Below are 21,306 nucleotides of genomic sequence, written 5' to 3' on the forward strand. Positions count from 1 at the left end.
GCTGACCGTCCGTCGCTCTGCTTCCTGTTTCTGAGTGGAAGCACAAACATGCGCATTAATGATTTGAGGAAGCGCACTTCATTGTTCTGTATTTCCAAAGCCAAGAGGTGGAGAGAGAGTTTTTTTTAGTGCAATTACTTCTACTTTTGGGAAAATCCCACATCCACACATCCTTTTTTTAAAAAAATAATAAAACCCATGACACCACAGAAATAGGTCTTTAAAAAGGCGATTAAAACCAACAATGTTTTTGAAAAAAAATCAAGTGGGCTGAAAAGGGAAAATTTTGATTTTGTAGTATTTTTTTTTATCATTAATTTATTATTTTCTTTATTTTTTTCTATACATGTATCCCTGACATGTTCAGTTTGTTGTATGTATGTATGTTTGTTAATGAAGAATTTAAAATTTAAAAAAGCATATAATTCTTGGAATAATAAAGAACCATTTAGCTAGCAATATATTGAATATTGCTTACACATTTTGTCATAATTAGGTACTGTTCTTTAATTTCAGAGGGGGAAGTGTGACTTCATTTTGTGTGTATGCGTGGCTTTTTTAACCCACCCCGAAGCTACAAATATTTTTCCTTGATCCTCCCTGAGTGACTGGGAAAATGCATGACCCTCGCTCCACCATAAACTGGTTTTGATGTTTTAAAGCAAAAAGTTAGCGACGAAATCGTTGAGGTGAAAATAGCCTTGGTTTTTCAGTCTTGTTGTGCATGCTAGTTAATGCAAACAGTGTATTTTTTTTTTTTTTTTTTTGGTCAAAATTTTAAATGAAGAGATAGAATAAAGTTATTTTAATAAAATGCCACTATTTTAATTTCTGATCTGGATGGGGTTTTATTTTCTGATGTAAATATTTGTCCCACGTTATGTGTGGAGGACTTTCGTGAATTCTTTTTCACAGAATCTGGCTATTATAAATTGTGTAGTTTTAGTAACATTGTTTTCTTTTAAAATACAAAATACATCCATTTAAAGTTGTATGCCCGCCGTTAAGTCAAAATAAAAAACACAACTCCTCACGAGGGCTTAAAAAACAATAACAAACAGTCCCTTAGGCATAATTTTGTAAAGAATCAGTTGAAACAAACTGAAAACGTCATGGGATAAGACATTAAAGTGTGTGTAGGATTTAGGGGGGCATATTGGTAGAATTGAAATATAATGTAAAAAGTATGTTGTCTTTTGTGGAAAATCAACTAAAAAATAAAATTTGTTGTGTTTTCATTACCTTAAATCCTACACACACTGCTTTAAATAAGAGTAATAGGCATTTGCAGCTGTAAGTCCTACATAAGGAGCTTCTATATCTAACAAGAACTCTTGGTACAGCGGTACATACTGACTTTAGGCTCACATGTACATACCTTATTACAGTGGATATTTCCCTCACTGTACAATAAATCTGATCCTGTTGTAATAACTTAAAGCCGCCCGAAGATGGTGGTGGTTGACCAACTGAGGATTAATAGTCAGTCAGACATAACTCCATCTGCAACGTATGTAAACCCAAAGAGAGAGGGTTTGCTTCAAATTTAATTTAATTACAAAATGGAAAAAAAAAAAAATAAATCACAAAAGAGAAAATAGCTTACCAAAATCAATCAACAAATAGGCCTAAATAAAACAATATTACTTATTATTTTCATATTGTAGTTTATATTTTATCATTTCTACTAGGTCTCTACACAATATTGCACAGAGGAATTATTTTCATTGTATTAAAGGGACAGTTCACCTCAAAATCAAAAACACATATTTTTACTATTACCTTTAATGCTATTTATCAGTCCAGATCGTTTTGGTGTGAGTGTCGAATGTTATAGATAACAGCCGTACAGAGGTCTGCCTTCTCTCCAATATGATTGAACAGCATTGTCCTCAGCTTGTGGTGCTCAAAGCTCCAAATAAAATAAATAAAAACTCAACAGCAATGTCTCTTTCCAGAGTTGATGACCCAGGTACTTCGTGTTGTGAGCAATTTCATGTAATTATTTTCTTTTGACTGAATTACACCCACCAACCGTCTAGAGACATTGCTGGTGAGTTTTTCTAATGTATTTGTTGGTGCTTTGAGCACCACAAGCTGAGGGTCAGAGATGCCAAATGAGAAATGCTTAAGTATCACTACGACAACAGCGCATGTAGATGCAGCAGTCAGTAGCTCCTCAAATCCCTGCTACTTTTTTGCTATATTTTTCTATTTTTTTGACTCCATGGCCCCTTTTGCTTCTTTCTGCGATGGGGAAGCACTGGACCAACAGCATACGCAGAGCTGCCAGTCAAACCAGAGGGGAGAAACAAAATGGAAAGCGCCGGATGAAGAGTGGAAGGAGAGCTGGCATCAGGGCCGAGGCTAACCCAACTTGGACTGAGAGCTGTTCCTCTACCAATCCTAGAGAATAAAGTGGATGAAATGCGACTGAGGCTCACTCAGTGACAGGAAATCAGTAATTTGAAAGTTTGAAAAATGACAAATAAATCTGCCTTCTACTTTCTTCTGAGTCATCGTAAATACAATCATTTTTCCCATTACTTAGTGCTAATTGTGAAGTTATTTCATCTCCATCTTTACTTTTACAGCGATCAAACAGTCATAAAAAAAGGAGAGCTTATTTAGAGTACATGTAGAAATAAAGTGTGAGTGACGGGCATTAAGAAAAAACAAACACAAGTGAAGTTGCATTCAGTCTTTTTTTCAAATAACTGGTACAAAAATACCTTGTTTACATTGTACAAAAGTGTGTGCCGTAGCAAAAAAACCCTGAAATTGCTTAAAAAAAACACACCAGTGATTGACTTTCAAACCAAAACACATAATATAACCCCAAAAGTCTTTACATTTTGTATAAAATCAAAACTATTTCAATAACTCTAGTAGTCTGGCACTAAAATGGAGTGTTTCCATCATAAAAGCTTATTGGTGAAACAGAAACATCTCTGAAACATTTAGACCAGCTGAGATTAAATCACTCATCCAAATGACGGCAAGTTAAAGTAAAATGAATGACAGCTGTAGATAGAACCAAATGTGCTGGTTCAGCTGCCTCTTTTCTCTCTGGTCTTTTGATTAAACAGAGAAAAATAAAGATTTAATGTGTCTTTAGATTTAACGAAAAAATATTCCTGTTCCATTTTGATCTCCAGGGACTTATCATCATGCAAATGTAAAGGATTTATCACCTTATATTGCTTGGGAAACATTAGTAAAAAATAACTTAAAGGGAGAGTTCAAGATTTTCAAAGAGGGGCTGTATGTGATACCCATCTATAGTCAGTCTATAACACACAGTAGATGGTGGTCGGTGCACTACCTGTTAGCAGAAACAGACGAAGCTCGCACCTCAAAGCTCAGGATGACACTGCTGTGGATTGGGGTGGACATCACAAAATATTTTAGCCACTTTAAAAAAGGCCCACCTAAATAAAATCAATATCAGCCTAAGTGTATGCTATACTTAAAGTGTTTTCACCGCTTTACACAGCCACACAGCCTTTTCCTTTGGCTTCCATATTTCCACACAGAAGCCCAACTGTGCTGTGCACTGTATTACGCCAACCTTTTAATAACATTTAACTGAATTCACAATCTTTTCTTACCTTGACCAGAGTTTGGTTTTTTTGCCTAATTCTGGAAATAAAGTCAAAGTTCTGGTGTCAAGGTCCTGCACTGTGTGTATCCATCATCCTCCCAAACCACCTCCTTCTGAGCCTATGTGGTTTTGGTTTAGTTCATTAGGGGTAGTGCAAATGAATAAATACATAAGGTATAAAAATGCCAGAATTAGCCAGGAAGCTTTTTTTCATCTGTACATTCACGTGGTACATGAATGTCGTGTTTGGTTACCTGAAAGAAAGCAGCGATTACGTTGCAACATAATTAAGAAAGCAGTTTGGTGACATACAAACATAATTTCTAGCAGACAGAGATGTTCTTGCTGAAAAATCTCTCTTCGCTTGTGGCGTTGTTATTTCCGAGTTGAACAATTCTACAAGGTGGAAAGTGAACTGAGAAGATTGTGTGCTTTTAAGGTTCATTTGGTCAAAACAGCTCAGCCAATGGGAATTTCAAGTTTGCATAGATCAGCCGTTGGCCTTGCATAGAAGTGGTCCTCTCTAGCATTCAATATGCAGCATGAAGGGCCTCAGGAACAGTTAAGAACCATCTAATATTAAACTGCCCTCATTAAAATATAGACTGCTCTTGTTGGTGAACTTAAGGCTCCCTGGATTTTGATACCAACTCTCCTGTTCAGGAGTGATGAGGTTCCCCTGAGATGAGCCTTCAGAAAGGAGGGATTAGACTCCCGACACAAAGCGCGAACAGCAGTCCCGTAGGACCCATCTCTTTTCTTTAGCCTTTTAACCATCATTATGTTGACATGCTCGACCACACCGCCTGACTCTACCTGCATTTCATTTTGTTGTTTTTCACAATGCTATTTTTGTGTTATGAATTAAGTTATTATGATTTGTATCATGATATTATATGCTCTTACTTTCTCCTATAGAGACAGAGCGCATTTAAGTCCCTCACCCTCCCGTGGGGGAAAACAATCTATCGCTCTTCTTTAACTTTGTATTGTTTGAAGGTGTCTGAAGCTTTTCATGTAAGACATAAGGTTTTAAAATATGCATTTGACTTGCTGATATCAAATGTTCCAGCTAGCTACAGACACTTTGTTAGCATTTCACTGTTCAGTTACATAATGTGGCGCCACTAGTTTTCCCCACCTGATGGGTGTGGCCTCTGGTGTATGATGCGCTGCGCTCTGTCTCTATTCATAACTTTATTTGTTCATTCCCGGAGTTTCTATTTGAACATGCTTCCAATTTATTTTATCTTCTTGTGAAGCACTTTGGTCAACGTTTGTTGTTTTAAAATGTGCTCTATAAATAAATGTAACTTGACTTTATGGCAGCGCATTTCCATCCAATTATACTTTCTAACTGACTGAATTATGATAAATGCGCTATGATGAACTTGTTTCAAATTTTAACTGTATCTGGAATGGCTTTTTTCTTCAAAAACACCTTTTGAATTAATTCAATAGAAAGTAAAAGGAATGCCACCTCCAATACAAATCACGATGAAACCCAAATATACCTGGGGTCAAATTTGAGAGATTAGAGTGTAAATTCACAACAAATTCGGTCTTGGTTTAGACTTTGCATTGAATTTGGTAGGTTATTTAAATAAAACCAATGTGGATAACAGATCCATCTGCAGACTGAACCATAAGGCCAAAAATACATTATCACAGCTCCTGGTTTAATTTCCTAAGTACATTATATAATGTCTCATGTTTGAAATGGCACGACAGGAAAATGTGGCATTCTGAATTTCAGTTTCTGTACAGGCGTAAAAACACACTGACTTGCTATGTAACAGATTCCAACATTTTTGACGTGAATTTTTTTAAAAATGCATGAAATTAAACTGTTTTGTTAAATCTGCAGCATATGTGGAAGGCTTTATCTGTGTTTTGGAAACTGGGCATTTAAAATAATATTATAATATTAAGATATTCCATTCACAGACTGAAGTAAATATTTACATCAATAAGCTGCACAAGTTCACAGCACTATGATTGTCCCTTCAGCAGTTATGAAGCAGCTTCTGTGAGGTAAAATATCACACATTACATCATTCTGCAGCATTGGTGTGACAGGTATGTTCAGAAGTGAGACAGAAAGTGCTGTGTGTGCTTCCCAATTGTGTTTTTGCAAAGGAGGCTCACGTTTGTTTCAGTACGAGCGGTTAGTTTCAACAGTCTGACAGACTCACTGTCAAGTGGCTCTTAGTGCTCTATCTTACACCGCTCGCACAACGCAGCACAACTGTCATCGATAGTTTCAGACTGATACACTTCTCATTTTCCTTAGAGCTATTTTTAAATCTATAGAGCATGGTCTAAGTGCATTTAGGGTGCATCCAACTCCACTTTTTCCATGTTTGATGGGAAATTATTTGGGTGCAAAGTAAGGTACAAGGGGCAAAGGGGTGGTATTTAGTCGCTTATTTAATCATTGGTGTGTTGTAGGCAAAACGTAAAGTCCACCAATCAGAGAGTCATCTCCCATTCCCTTTATTCCCTTTGCACATGTACATACCTGTCGCATTGCTATTATCATGGTGGGCTTTACAGATGGAGAAGCAGGAGATTTCTGCTGAGAATAATGCAGTAAGAGCAATAATGTAATGTAAACTTTGTGGAACATTTAAGCAGCAAATCTAAAATATGCAGTTATAAACTTGACAGAGGAATCAGAACTAAATGTTTAGCTACTTAAAAAATCAATGAAGTTAAGCCGTCATATCTCTTAATATGAAGTCAGATAGCAGCTCTGCTCTGATCTCTGCTCTGTTGACATTGTAGAGAATATATACTGTGTGTGTGTGTGTGTGTGTGTATTTTGTCCAAATTCAAACCATCAACATGTGTGTAACAAGTGAGTGTGCACACCTTGTAAACCTGCCTATGAAGGCACATCTTTTAATTTGAATAACGACTCAACAAGTATAACGAAATAACGAATAACGAATAACGAAATAACAAGTAAATGAAGCGGCTCTGACTTCAGACCAGGTTGTTGTTGGTCAATGACGCAACAACTTTATGCCTCTAAATGCCAAAAATGTGCCTGATCATACCATATTTAACCTATAGGCCCATGGATGCACAGATGGGCGCAAGAACATTTGCTACTTTTACAATGTGGGCACTGGCTGTGAAAATGACAGCTTCATCACTCTGAAACTATCAATGACAGTTGCGCTGCACTCTGCACCGCTTTGCACCAGTTGTAACTTTATGGCTTACTTCTATCCATCTAACCATGCAAACATTTATTTGTTTTAAGGCTGAGGTAGTAATAAGTCAAACATAGCAGCCCAACACTGAGATTGTTTCTTCTTTTCAGTCCTCTAATCCAAGAAGATAATCCATCGAAATCCATCCCACCTAGATTTCTGAAGTCAGCTTTCTGACATGTTATCCCTCTTTCCTCCTGTAGAATGGCACAGACGTTTGGTACAATTCCCACATGCTGTGGTTTGTGCTTAGTGAGGAGAAACCTTAATGTTTCTTTACATGTTAATGCTTAGGCAACAGAGTGATTCTCTGTCTTCTTTAAACTATCTCCGTCTGTGAGGTTCAGCAGAGCCAACCTCTGGTCACTGGTCCTTCCTCCGTTTGGGTCTAAATCTCCAGGGAAACCCACCAAGCCCTGCTCCTGCTCTGAACTGCTGGGCTCCATGTCAGGATAAATGACGAGGAAACAGGCAGTAAGGAAGCCAAGGAAGGCGCCCCCAGAGGCCACTGCAGGAATGACACGCACACTGCCGACTGCGTCGACGACAGCTCCAAGGGCCGAAGCAACCAAAATCTGGCTGATATAGACCTGGGAGTTCAACAAGATAGAATGATTCAACACCATAGTATACACTGTAACTAGACCCATGTTTACCGTAGATTCTTGTTGTCACCCCTAGAGTAGAGAGCTAGTTTAGTTTAAGTACCCCTTTAATCAAAAATGTGTTTTTCCTCTGTTCATGTCCCCTAAACTGTCTGAACTTTGACTATACTGACTTTTTTTTCTGTGCAAAGCAGAGAGGTGTTTTCACATTCCTCTACTGAAGGGGCGATTTCTGTGCATTTTCCTTAAATCTAAGATTTAACCTAGATTAGGTTTGCTGTTGGAAACTGGAATCATCAGTTGGATACCCCTAAATTGACTGAGACTGCTTCAAGTCAAGCAGTCCTTTAAAAAAATATTTTGCTAGTCAGTATGCAATGTAATTTTGGGGACATTTTGGTCCCCAGATTTTGCTGCAGAGGGATCACTCTTGACTTTCACACCACTCTTTGGTACAAGCAGTTGTGGACTGTGTAGGCAGCAGCACAGAGGAGGAGAGAGGAGAGACGTTACTGGTACTGGCATAATTCTGAGCCCTAGCAATATTACATGAGGCAACCACGTTTAATACGGGAAACATGTATCTACAGGGGAAACAGGCTTCAACACAAAACCAACAAAGAAACCTGAAACCTCCAGTACAGAGGAGACTATCAGTAAAAAAAGACAGTTTACATTAGCAAAGTGAAAGTTTTGACAGTAAACAGCTGGGAGATTGTGCAGTTTTTGAATGGAAACTGGACCCTGGGGTTTCCTTCCAACATCTACCCAAAACCCCATCATAACAGATATTATTGTATGCTTGAAACCACTAACGCTATCAGCCAAAACAACATAAAAATAAAAGATGCTTACTACTTACACTTACCATTTTCATACGACTGCTAGTGTCTGATTTTAGTTCACAACAGACTCCTCATCTGAGTTTGACTAAGGCTCAAACATCTATGTCTGAATCTCTCCAGTGTTTCCTCTAACGCATACCATCGTGATGCGCACTGTCAGGTTTTTTTTTAACAATACATGGTAAACCAAATGAAAATAAAATATTAGTATTTACTTTGAAATGTGTCTAGAGGGTGACTTTAAGTTTGAAGATGAAGTGGGAAAAAAGTATTAAAGCTCACCTGGCAGGATAAGATGGCGCAGTCAATACCAAAACCTCTTCTTGTGTTTGCTGGACTGTGGTGAATGTACTGAGCAGAGGACAAGTGAAGGAGAGACTGTCACTTCAATCAGATAACCCAAAAAATGTCAGTGTAAGTTCTCATGATGAAGTGTTTTTAGCTTTTAGGATAAGTCAAAATACCATCATGATGTTGACTAAGCTTGCACCTTTCTTCAAATGCTTTGAGGCAGAGGCTTTAAAGAGTACTTCACCTGCCAAATGTTTGTTGGATATCAAATACTTAGCATGTGTTACATTGAATTTGTGAAGAAAACTTTGTTTTTCTTGCATTGTGTGCATGGACGCGTAAGTGTGAACTGATTTGTGTAAATACCTCTTTGATTTCATGGTACTGCCCGAGTAATGCATAGGGACAGTAGGAGATACTCATGGAGATGATGCCCATGGTACTGATCATCACCATGGCAACATAAACATTAGGGAAGATTGCCATGACAGCAGTTCCTGAGGGCAGAGAGATGAAAGGTTTTACATTTCACTTCATTCTAGTTATGACAATATGCAACACCTCCTGAACTCACTGTACTTCATTTTATCTTTTTAAACCATTTCTGCCACCGTGGAAACTGACCTGTGGAGAATCCCAGAGTTCCAACAATGTAGATGATCTTAATGCTCAGATCAAAATTATCCAGGTACTTCTGGAGGATTGCTGAGAGGAGAGACGAAAAGATGCAGACAGAGAAATATCAATTATTGAAAACAGTGTAGGGAGACATGTTAGAAAGGGGAAAGAGAAAGTTTCATTGTATCCAGAGTTCATACAGATATTAAAACAAAATAACTTTTTTTTTTTTTTTTTTACAATTTTATCACAAAATTACATTCAAGAATTTCCAAGTACTTTTTCAAGCATTTTTTTTAAAGATCTTATCAAAGCAAACAATTCACTTTTAAATATGAAAATGCATAAACATAAATGATGTGATATAATTTAACTAACTAAAGGTTATCATGTTGTTATTAGGCATAGCTGCGTAAAGTCTATCTTGTGTGAGTCTCTTCTTTAATCATTCTGTGTCCCCTCTTTGAATTCGGATGCTTTTGCAGGCCCTTAAATGCAGCGCCGGCAGAACTCATGATTTCATCTCATTTCATCTTCATTTCATCTCACTGAAGTTGCTCCATGTGATGCACCCATGATGAAATATAAGGAAGTGTCATGTGGTTCATTTGAATTTTCAGTATTTTTTCCAGCACTCCGCAAACTCTCTGTATCACTGAACACTTGTTTTGTACGCATGAACAGCAGTAAGAAGATTTAAATTCAAATCTACACATTGATACACTGCTTGTTTTTTTACCAGAGCAGACCGCAGCAGTAGCAGCATAGACCACCAGGCCCCAGCAGCCCATCTGCACTCCTCTGTGATAATTTAGCAGTTCTGTGGAATTAGCTGGTGCCTGAAACAAAGCAGAATTATTTTAGAAATGTAATCTTATACTTAACCTGACACACTGAATAATTGATACTGTAAAGTTTATATTTGGAATTCATGACTTTGTGTAGCATGCCGAGTTTATTCCTCTGTTTTCCTCTACTGTGTGGTCTTCATTTTACATAACATGCTATCAGTTAGCACAACTGTCTTTAAACAGTAACACACATAAGGGCACGAGGGTGTGTTTGTGTGCATACCGTGGGGTCTCCATGGTAGATGACTTGCCCCATGAAATCGGTGTAAAACACAGCTTCAGCTATAATGGAGAACCATGTGAGAAGGTGACACACACATAGTCTCCAAAGCTGCCTCGGCATCTATCGAGGGCAGAAGACAAAAAAAGGAATAAGGACTGGCAGGTAAGCATGAGGAGGGAATTCCACAAAAAAACAAGTTTGGTTTATCAATTTGCAGAAAATGCTGTAAATGTGATGCAGTGTAATAATAAAATATAAGAGAAAAATACGTCAGTTTAAAAGACATTTGCAGTTTACTCCACCTTCAGCATGGACAACCAGAGCAGCCGAACAGTTGTACCCTTATCTGGTCCTCCCTCAATGCTGGAGCCCTCAGATGACAGACTGCTAGCTGACAGCTGCAACTCCCGCCTGTCTGCACACCGCTGGAGTTCACTCAGATCATTCAGACTGCGTGAGGTGGTGATTGGTCGAGGGCTCAGTGGTGCTGTCCTTTTCAGTCGATGGCGCTGTGATCCCACTCGTCCATAGTAGGAGAAAGTGAAGGAGGGCTGAAGAGAAAAGAGATCAACATTGGCTTATTCACATTTGTAAAACTGGTGCAGTGCCCGTTCAAAACATGCCTGTATAGAACTGACTGTGTTTGGCCTGAGGTATTGCTTCTTGCAGCTTTCTGAAGAACCTCATACAAACAACTTCATCCTGACTCTGAGCAATATCCTGCATTCATGTGGTGTCAGAATAATTGGAAAAATGAGCTCCCCACCAGGAAAATTCACGTTAACGCACCCTCAAGTCGTAACAATAACTCAGAGTCAGCAAAAATGTTGGTGCACGAGTTGCCAATTTGACAGCATACTGTATATGCAGAAAAAGGGCGGATGAAAGTAAATGTTTGGTGTTGTATTTAGAAAAAGGTAAATGTACCTGTCTGTAGAAGGTGTGTGAGTGTGGTCGTGATGAAACTGAGGTGTTGGAGGGGCGGTTTGGCAGCCTAGTGGAGGCGTGGCCTTTCATTGCACTGGAGTGATCAGAAGACAAGCGAGCATTGACACCGTTGGCAGCTTTGACCTGCTGGGACAGGAAAGAGGCAGAGATGTACATGAAACAAATAGGGAAAATAATCACAAATCAAATAACTTGCTAAAACTGACACTTTATAATATTTATTTCTGTTTGGCAATGTTATTTTAAGCCAATACAGATGACATTTGCCACTTTAACAGCTGATTTCACCTGTGTTTTCAGATATGAGTCCTTTGAGCCAGAACTATTCTGAAGGAGAGAAGAAGGGCCGTTTGTTGGACCCTTAAGTTCAGGCCAAGCTGGATTTTTAGGCTCTAATGTCACCATCCCATCATGAAGGGCAGGTGGTCCACCAGAAGGAGACGGTGACCCAGTACTGTGGTCTGATGGCTTGAAAACATCTTCTAGATCTCCCTGTATCTCTGGTAGAAAGTGATGCACCTCTGGCAGGAAAAGCTGTACATCTGGTTCGAGATCAGAATCCAACTCGATCGTAGCATCTGGCATGGCTAAGATTGAATCGCTCTTACTCCGCACTCGCTCCACGGCAAGAAAATCCATTTCCTCATTCTCGGAATCTGACAGGTTACCCTCTCTGGACGGGGCTTGAGCTGAAGCCACTTCCTCTGCAATCACATCAAGTGAAGGTGGCGTGTTGTTAACGGGCCTGAAAGACAGCTGGCTGAGAGACTCCCCACTTCCTGTGCCTTTAATGTGATTTGATGGAGCAAAGTTTTGCTCAGGGATGCTGAGCATGTGCAGTGTGACAGAGATAATGAAGATGATGCCTGCGAACAGGAAGAGGACCTGTTCCTGGGATTTAAATGCTTGACCCAGAGCTGTGCCAGTCCAGTCTAGTCCACCCAGCATGTAGCCCACTGCTCCGCCAAGCCCTGGAGAGACAAAAGTATAGACACAGATACACAAATCTAAATTAAGTTTTCTATAACAATAGCAAAATTATACAATTCTTAATACTTAATTGGATATCACTATATTTAAAAAAACACACACACACACAAAACAATAAATCCCATAAACCCCATCCCATGCAGGTTCATGAGATTGTGTGTGTGTGTGTGTGTGTGTGTGTGTGTTTCATGCATGCATGTCTTACCAGCAGAGAAGGCATGAATATTCAAAGCCATGTCTTGCTCTTCAGTATCGGCAACATCAAGAAGGTAAGCTCTGATTGGTCCCTCAGAGGCATCAGCACAGAAGTCCAGCACCACCACACCTACTACTGTGAGGACGATGCCAATCGGCTGACTGCCGGGACTATCACTAATCGAAAGGCCTGACAGACCAACGAAAGATATATACAGAGATGGGATGAACTGTAATTCTTATAATGTGTAAGTGGTGATCATCTTTGAAAACCTTCTACTCACCTATTAATGATCCATTTAAGAAGAGCGCCACTCCCAGCAGCACACCTACACACAGCGCCAGAATGAATGGTCTTCTGCGGCCCCATCGCAGAGTACAGCGGTCACTGGCTGAGCCAATCACAGGTGTGAAGAGGAGACCCAAGATAGGACTGAGAAACCAGGTTAAACTGTAATACTGTTCAGGAAGACCTAAAAAAACGCAAACACAATGGTAGATTCAAGACTAAGAAACCAGGCACAAGCTCAATTTCATCTTAATTTTACCCCTACCCTTCATGTTTGAGTGCTTCTTTACCCCTCAGAACAGAGTTACAAGGTCTAGTGGCTGAAATCTACCCACATGAAATGTGACAGTCCTTCAAGACACATCATCAGTAGAATCATTGTGATCGATGGTGTTACATAAACAAACACGACCAGGGTATTTTTTAAAATACATTTGCCATTATCTGATAAGAGACAGTAAAGCATGGACGTTCACAAACTGTGAACTTAAGTTTCAAACTATCCATCTAACAAGACGTTAAATTTTAAAAAATAACATTACTTTATTACCAGAACACTAGTGGAGCTCTGTAGCCTAATGTTAGCTTTTCTGCAGGACTGTAGCTAAATTTTGAGCATTACAGATAGATCGACCGTAACTTTATTGATCCCAAAGGGAAATGCCATTAAGGGTTGGGGAATGCAACATAAAAATGAGTCACAATGTGGGACTGACATGCACAAATCAGCAATAACAATCTAAAGTTAGCTAGCTTTCTGGTTGTCTATTAAGTATCAGCATACTAATTACATTATTCATGTCATGCTTGTCACAAAGAGAAGGACCATAATACACTGAAACAACATTAAACTGAGATAATACAATGGTTATCAAAATTTTTAAAGCTTTATCAACAAAGAAAATACATTTTAGGGTTTGTCACATATGTAGTCTTCATGCCAACAATTTATCATTACACTCAGTTTGCAGTATACCTCTGAAAACCCCCGTTTGGAGGCACATGTAGCCCTAATACTTCACCCAACTCCTGTATCCCAACAGAATCTAGACATCCTACCCAATGATGTGGAGATAAGCACTAACGGCCCTGACACACCACGCCCACAGTCCGCTGTCGGCCAATGTTGGTGAGCGTCTGTCGCCCTAGTTTTTGAGTTGTGTCCCCCAACAATGGCACCAATTGGCCCTTATCAGCAATTTTTTGGCCGATTAAGCATGTTAAAACGAAGTCTAAGCCAGTGGAACCTGTTGGTGAATAAAATCATGCTGATTGGCTGTTCAACTCAGTGGACAAAAAGATAAATGGAGAGAAGAGAAATTGAAGTGAGTAAAATAATTGGCTCAAATCAAGAGGGTTCAAGCTTGAAACAAACTTATTTTATGAGGTGAGATTATTTTTCTTGTCACTGAGCTCCTTCACAGAAATGACTCATAGCTGTTTGTGTTATTGTTCGCTGGCACATTGTACATGTCCTTTGTTCATTCAACATCAGGTTGTGTTGTCAATGTGCTAACTGGCAAACGAGCGTCTTGAACCCATCCTGTCAATCTTCCAGTTTCACTTTTTTGCTGGTGTGGAGAGTTTTTTCTTCTCACACAGGTACAGAACGTATGTGCTTGTTGGCAGTCGGCGGCACAACAGTCAGCCTTTGTCGTCACTAGTTCTTTGATGCTGATTTGGTGTGTCTGGGCTTTAAGTGGTAGGGGTAAAGGGTGTATTTGGACTGAACTAAAGTATACTCTAGTTGGAGAAGGTGAAACCAGGTTTTTAAATTCTGTTTTCAGTAAAGACTTTATATGACAGAGTGCTTTACCTTACATGTGCCTCTATCTTATTACATTTGACCTCATGGTTAAATAAAAAGCTACATTATTGCAGCAACATAATGTATTTTGCTGAATCATTTGTGCTTTCACAATATTACAGCCTTGGAGAATCGCCAGTATTTCTTAAACAGTGTCAGTTCAATGGAGTAAATGACATTGGAGGGCACTTTATGAAACAGGAATGCAAATAAAAAACCTGAAGAAAAACATTTTACTTGTAGAAACGGTTAAAAACTTTGCTTGTTCAGGCAGTATGGCCTTTCCTGCATTAAATAAAGTTTGCCTTTTGTGTTAATTTTGCACCTGAGGCACCATCTTTCTGATAAAGCCAGAAACATGGTCTTTTACATTTACATTTAACATAATACTACTGATGCCGAGTTCTGTCAAATGTTTGAACTGAATTTAATTTGAATGTTTTTTATCATACACCCTGTCTTTTAGGACGTATATGAGCATAAATGTTCTTTGTAATGAATTACTCATTTACTAGGCTGTGTTTTGTCCCCTCAACTTGTTACAAAACTTATTGACAATAAGCCAACTTATTCATAGGTTTGTCATGCAGGGATTTACCAGAAAGAAAATGCTAGATGTCTGAGAAGAGAGGCTTTTTTTCTATTTCACTGCACAAAAAGGTGAGTATTTTCCTCTGTTTCATTGTTTATAAAAGCATAGCACATGACAGCTCTTGCATATCAGTGCAAGGCTGTAGAACCGCTCTTAAGCAGCTTCCTTTACCAACGGCTTTTAGGATGGCAGGAACAGTTCAGATAACAAAGCGGCCTGTTACAACAACACAAACAGAAATATGCACCAAGCAGCCAGGAAAGTGATGAGATCGCCTCCGGTTGACCAACATCAGACAGAACGGGACTTTAACATGCACTGAAATTAGTGAACACTTTCACTGAAGCTTTTTCGTAATGTGGGTTTCGTAAGTGTGGTTTGACAACTTTCTGTGTGCTGATTTGGCCCCAGTATAAGTGAAATGTATGCGCAATACACTATCAGCTGTCAGTTATAATTAAAAAAAATGTTTCTGCTAAAGGTACAAGGTACAATGTATAAGGTAAAAGGTAAGTTTATTGTCATTTTTCTTAAACATAGTTTAAGAGGAAATGAAATGACAACATCCTGATTTATTTTCCACTCCTTATAAAGAAATGATTCAATGTAAAAAAAAAAAAAAACTGATGGAGTGAGACTCAGTCAGCTGGTTCTCACGGGAACAACATGTTACCCACGCTGCCATGCTTCTGCTCCTGTCGTCCCTGTCCACTAAGTCAACAAAACAGCAGATAACTTTCTTGCAGTAGGAAAAATGTTCCTCTCTGCCTCCCTCTCCCCCTCACAACTCACTCCCTCTGTCAATGGGCCTAAAGTTTTTTTTAAGCTAGTCTCTGTTTAGTTTGTCCCATTCACGAGGACAAGAATGCATGTCCAAGTGCACGCACAGGTGGGTGATACACATTTAAGCCAATGGTGTAACATTATTCACTGATCGACAGAAGGCGGTAATGCTGCTGCAAATGCAGGGAAGAAGACTGTTAGATAGTTAATCTGAATGCAAGCAGTGCAGGTTTCAAATAATTAAAAAAGTCTCTGCAATTGTTTAATGAGGACGAAAATACACTTAGTTTGCTTGTTAGCCCTCAAGGACAAACAAACAATGTGTTTTGTTGAACAACACTAAGTGTCCACACAGCTTTTATTTATTTTAAGGAAAAGACTGCAAGGGTACCTGTTAGCCAAAATATGACACACCAATGTAGGTTTGTGCTGCAAGAAGGCTAAAGCATCCTTCCAAACAAGTTCAACAACATGCAGTATGTATTTCAAGAAAGTGTCCCTGTAAAGGAGTCTTAAAAACCTACATTTATGTGCTCATGGACAAATACATGTGTACTATTGCACAAAGAATATTGTTTTCACTGAAGTTAAAAAACAAAGTATTTATCATTCATACTTAAAGTCTTTCTGCTGTTCTTTGCTACTTGTTGTCTGGTTATACCCTTATGGTATTCATCTTTTTAATAAAAATTTAAATTGCATGCACTCAATGTCATTTTTTCCCAGATGTATCAAAATGGTATTGAATATCCATACTTTTTAAGGTATGGTGTTAAAATTAGTAATTTCAGTATTTCAGTAACCAAACAAAACTGGTTGCCTACAATGCTTTCAAAAAATCCTGAATGGGATTTGCTTAAAAGTTGTAATAATCTTTTTTTTTTTTTTTTTTTACAATATTGTGAATAGGAAGGAAAACAGAGAGACTAAAATGTGCTGTGTTAGACATTCTTGTCATACCTAGCCAGGGAAAAATGCCTTTGTTTCATTTCTGCTATGGTGGCAAACCTGACATCTAACTGCATAGCCCACGGTCGGCTACTATTGGGCAGACAGGTTACATGACACAGTGGTGCAGCCTGGGAAATCAATGGATACAGTCTGGCTAATGAAACAACTGTTAAATTCCACAGTGTTGGTGCTTTTACCTGACTATTGTAACAGCTGGATTTTAGACTGACGTGCATGGTGGGCTGCAACACAAACTTAACTATTCTCTCAGAAATAAATAAAAAAAAGGAGAAATAACACATAGCTGAATCTGGGTAAACACTCAATGTGGGTCTTTAAAAGGTACAAGGTAACTTTATTGTCTTTTTTTTTTTTTAATGACTAACCAGGGGTGTCAACACAGCTGCAAATATATCCCAAGATTCCTGGCAGGGTAAAGAGCATGCTACACATTTCATCTACTGTAAATACCAGCTTTGAAACATTATATGGCTACTCTGACAGGACTATTACCATACCAGTGTGTAATAACTCTGCCTCCTCTGAATAAACTGAGGAATGCATATTTAGACAGGCAAGTGTGCTCGTCTTTTGCACTGCCCCATCTATTACGTACAAGTTGCTAATGTTCAATGTCAGGCACATTGAAAGTGAAACTTAAGAAGGTGCGAAAATTCTGCTGGGTCTAAAATTTGGCATTCGCTCAAAGTTTGCATTTATTCCACCTGCGCTTTGCTCCAAAAAAAAAAAATTCAGAATTTCGAGAGAGGACACAGAATGATACAAAGGGACACACATGCATTTAAAAGACACACACACACAAACACACACATATTTTCTAATGCGGTAGGAAACACTGCATGACGCAATGTGCTGGTAACACTTGTAAAGTGGAAATCCCAGGGCTGCCAGTATTGCTGAATTTTCATGTGTACATCTCTGTGATGAAGTGACATCACTAGAGCATTTGCTTAAGTGAGAGAAGAGTGCGTCTGTCTCTGTATGACTGTATTGCGTCTGCTTACCTATCTGCAGCAGTACTGGCGTCACCAGGGCTGTCTCCATGGCATAGCAGAACTCTCGTCCAAACATCACTGCTCCGTGCATTATCCAGCGATGCAGAGGGATCTGCATGCCTCTGCCCTCTTCTTCCACCTCCTTCTCGCTGTCACTCTCTTCTTCCTTGGGTTTCCTCTTCTCCTGAGGGCCAGAGGCCTCCCTCTCCTCTGCTTCTCCTCCCATTTCAGTCTTATAATGGATTTCTTGTGCAGAATGGTTGGTATCAGTGTGTACCACTTATTGCTACTATATCCGATATGCGCAGAAATATACTATGTTATTATCATATGCTAATAGAACATATAATGTCCATTATTTTCATCTTGCTCACTCACTGCGTAAGTGAAGCCAAAGGCATCCAGAATAATTAAACAAAGTGCATCTTTGCAGGTGAGCTCCTTCTGGGTTCAAAGCCAAAGGATCACAAATAATTGAGTTGGTGGCAGGAATCATCATTATAATGAGATCAATATATCCAAAAAGATGATATAAAAATATATTCCATACATTTTATCCTGTGGACATCACGCCGCCAGTTGCTCAGCAGAAGAGCTGTTCCTCTGTTGAAGATTCAAAAATCAGGAGAAAACAAAAAGTTCTGCGTAGCTCCAGAGGTACAGGGAGGAGCGAGGAGGAGCAGAAGAGGTGGAAGGCAGGGAGTGGCGTTATGTGTGTTGTTGGTTGCAGTCGTGAGTCAGAGTTGGTCTTTGAATGTGTTTGCTGTGGCTGGTTAGTTTGTGCTGGAGGCTGTGTGCATACAGTCTTTTATTTTTGTAAAATTAGCTTTAGTGTTTGTCCGTGTCTGTCTGTGTGTGTGTGTGTGTGAGTGTGTGTGTGTGTGTGTGTGTGTGTGTGTGTGTGTGTGTGTGCACGCCTCCTGGCAAGTCAGGGTCAGAGCGTGTGGAAACTTCTTGGCAAAGACACACTGAGTGACACAGCAACCTGCAGAAAAACACACACCAGTTAGATGTGAGCTGAAGTAGTATGAGGGGCCTTGCTGTTACCATTTCTGTTTCTTAACTTATTTTCTAAATTTGTATTCATGCTCTACGAATACTGACAAGCGAGATTAAAAGCACATGGGTCAGGAGCCAAATACTAAAGCGCTCCCAGTGGTATTAATGTTTCAGTTCTGTTGGGATAGGACATAAAAATTCTCTTGGCTTAAGAAAAATGATGTTTTGCTCCCATAAAGTACACAAGCCGTAAACTTAAACTCAATTACTATCTTATATAATACGCTCTGACAGACTGCATCAAACAAATCAACGATTGTAATTTAAAGTGGTGTACATGTTACAAAGACATAAATGTAATAATTCTCAAAATTCTGACTGCTTGCTTTTATATTAACAGCATGTACTTGTACTTTTACTTTCAGTACCTAATAACATTTAATATATATACTAAAACACATTTGATAATCAAGTAAAGAAAATATCAGATACTTTTAATATTCTAATAGGTCACTCTACCAAAGTCATTTTCTGGTAAGATAGCTGTACTTTTACTCAAGTATAGTTTTCAGGAACTTCATCTACACTGGTTATGCGTTTCTTTTGCACTTTGTCTCGATGCTTTTTTTGTTTTAAGGGAAGCACTTTGAATGGCCTTGTTGCTGGAACCTTCTGTTTAAATAAACTGGCCTTGAGCTGTAATACACAACAAAAATTCTGTAATAGGTTTATAGATGAAATAGGCATCATATAAAGAGAAAGGGCTGACGCAACTTTGCCACACCTCATGGATTAGAGATTAGGTTTTCATTCATGAATCACCTTGTGTCTGCTAATCTTACTGGCATTAACTTGACGGACTATTATGACATCAGAGGCCTGAACAAAAGCCACATTAAGAAATCAACCTTTGTTACAACACATTGGCTCTTGCACAGTTTCTAACAGTTACAAATAGGTAGATTTGATTTGATTTAGGGGATATAGTAAACCCCACCCCTTTCTTCTCTTTACTTGGCCACTTTTACTCAGTCTTGGGTCATCCAAATAAAAGTTAAGTCACCTATTGGTTAAGGTTTAAACAAAATCAGCTGAGCGTGAAAGCGCTTTCCACAGATGTCCTGTGGAATTTTCTGTGAGTGACAGAGTAACCTATGTGTATTGTGCAATCTAGACATATCTTCAACTGCCTCTGTGTAGAGTTAAAAATGTGCAGTGGTGGATGAAGTACATGAAAGCCACAGTTGTAAATGAAGTTCCTGAAAACTATACTTAAGTAAAAGTACAGTAAGTAAATCATAAATACAGGCTGGAACAAAACTATATTTTTTAGTATAGTATTTTTTTTCTAACACACAAGGTAATCCACAAGAGAGTTGAAATAAAATAAAGTAAAGTAATAATAATCCCACAAGACTTGTCCAATTCACCCTCATCCTCAGACTAGGGCCATAATAAAAGCACTGGTGCCTACACAAGAGTGTATATGTCATTTCTCTTTGTCAACAGACTCAGAAGTATTTCCCATGTAGCACCTGAAACCAGACTAGCGTTTATCAAAGAGATATGGTTTTCCAGTAAGATTAAACATATTTTTTTCTGATGCCATGTATGATGGGGATTTCTTTAAGCCACATGGAGACTGAGGAGGATCTGCACGTTTCCACAATAAAGCTATACATTTATTACCAGCAATCATGGCCATTTTAATCATTCGCACCTTGTTTCTTTTGCTAAGAGAGATGTCAGAAATATCGCCTTATAGGGCTTGATTAGATGAGCAAGGTATCTAGAAATGTGTACATAAATACATGTTTGATGTGTGTCTGGAGGGCTTGTTAAATCTATAAGGACATGGCTCGCTCGAGGGGAAGCATCGCTAACAGTAACGCTGACTTACCTGAGCCACCTGACGACCTGTCTACAGTTAACCTACCTCTACCTCTACCAAGTTATATCAGTCATTTTAGCGCGTGAGGACGGTGCACACGGCGACGTTTAAGTAAACACCTGACTGTGGACCCATTAGCTGAGACTTGACTTGTGGCTAACGTTACCTTAGCGAGCTAGGTTAGCTAATAAATCACAGTTTGGCAGCTAGCGTTAGCAGGTTAAGGCAGAGAGAACGAGTTATATTATTAAAAACAGAAAGATGTAACGTACCTGAGATTTTACTCCGCTAAAGCTTAAGTGGCTCCGCGTTAAGTTTCCTTGGCTGTGTCAATTTTCGATAACGCGACAGCAAAACTATGATATTTAGGTTAGCAACCCGGCTAACTGAGTGACCATCTGCTTCACTACACTCATCAGTCTCACTGGTTTCCACAGTAACAAAGAGGGGCGTGGTCGTTAAGGGGACGCGAATGACGTCAACAAGCTACTCACCTTCGGGGGGCGGGGGATCACCATAAACCTGGTTTAGGGACTGTTCGTTATTAATGAGAAGGGAGCCTGCAAAACGGGGGAGGAATGTCAAAT

At 39.1% G+C, this 21,306-nt stretch overlaps 2 protein-coding genes across 2 annotated transcripts in view; both read right to left on the reverse strand.

Annotated features, from left to right (window-relative positions):
* Positions 1 to 2,686: 2,686 nt before the first annotated feature.
* LOC121945534 (solute carrier family 45 member 4-like) lies at positions 2,687 to 21,120 on the reverse strand. The gene is made up of 13 exons (XM_042489756.1): positions 20,992 to 21,120; positions 17,839 to 18,814; positions 12,676 to 12,864; positions 12,402 to 12,581; positions 11,495 to 12,177; positions 11,186 to 11,329; positions 10,561 to 10,809; positions 10,259 to 10,378; positions 9,924 to 10,023; positions 9,191 to 9,271; positions 8,933 to 9,063; positions 8,558 to 8,626; positions 2,687 to 7,415 (listed from the first exon to the last, which is right to left on the reverse strand). The coding sequence occupies exons 2-13, from the start codon at positions 18,053 to 18,055 to the stop codon at positions 7,116 to 7,118; spliced, it is 2,463 nt and encodes an 820-aa protein (XP_042345690.1). The 5' UTR covers positions 18,056 to 18,814; positions 20,992 to 21,120; the 3' UTR covers positions 2,687 to 7,115.
* The window catches only part of dgat1b (diacylglycerol O-acyltransferase 1b), a 45,965-nt gene continuing 43,354 nt past the window's right edge, over positions 18,696 to 21,306 (reverse strand). The window contains exon 18 of the mRNA XM_042489759.1: positions 18,696 to 18,730. The gene's annotated coding sequence lies outside the window, so the exon portion shown is untranslated. The remainder of the gene's footprint in view (positions 18,731 to 21,306) is intronic.

This window comes from Plectropomus leopardus, chromosome 7 (assembly GCF_008729295.1).
Source record: "Plectropomus leopardus isolate mb chromosome 7, YSFRI_Pleo_2.0, whole genome shotgun sequence".
Taxonomy (NCBI): domain Eukaryota; kingdom Metazoa; phylum Chordata; class Actinopteri; order Perciformes; family Serranidae; genus Plectropomus; species Plectropomus leopardus.

Excerpts from the sequence above, each read along its gene's own strand:
- LOC121945534 (XM_042489756.1), bottom strand. The coding sequence starts at position 18,055 with ATGGGAGGAGAAGCAGAGGAGAGGGAGGCCTCTGGCCCTCAGGAGAAG. Across the intron at positions 11,330-11,494 it reads ACTCATATCTGAAAACACAG|GTCAAAGCTGCCAACGGTGT; the intron begins GTGAAATCAGCT and ends CTGTCCCAGCAG. Across the intron at positions 9,064-9,190 it reads AACTCTGGGATTCTCCACAG|GAACTGCTGTCATGGCAATC; the intron begins GTCAGTTTCCAC and ends CTCTGCCCTCAG.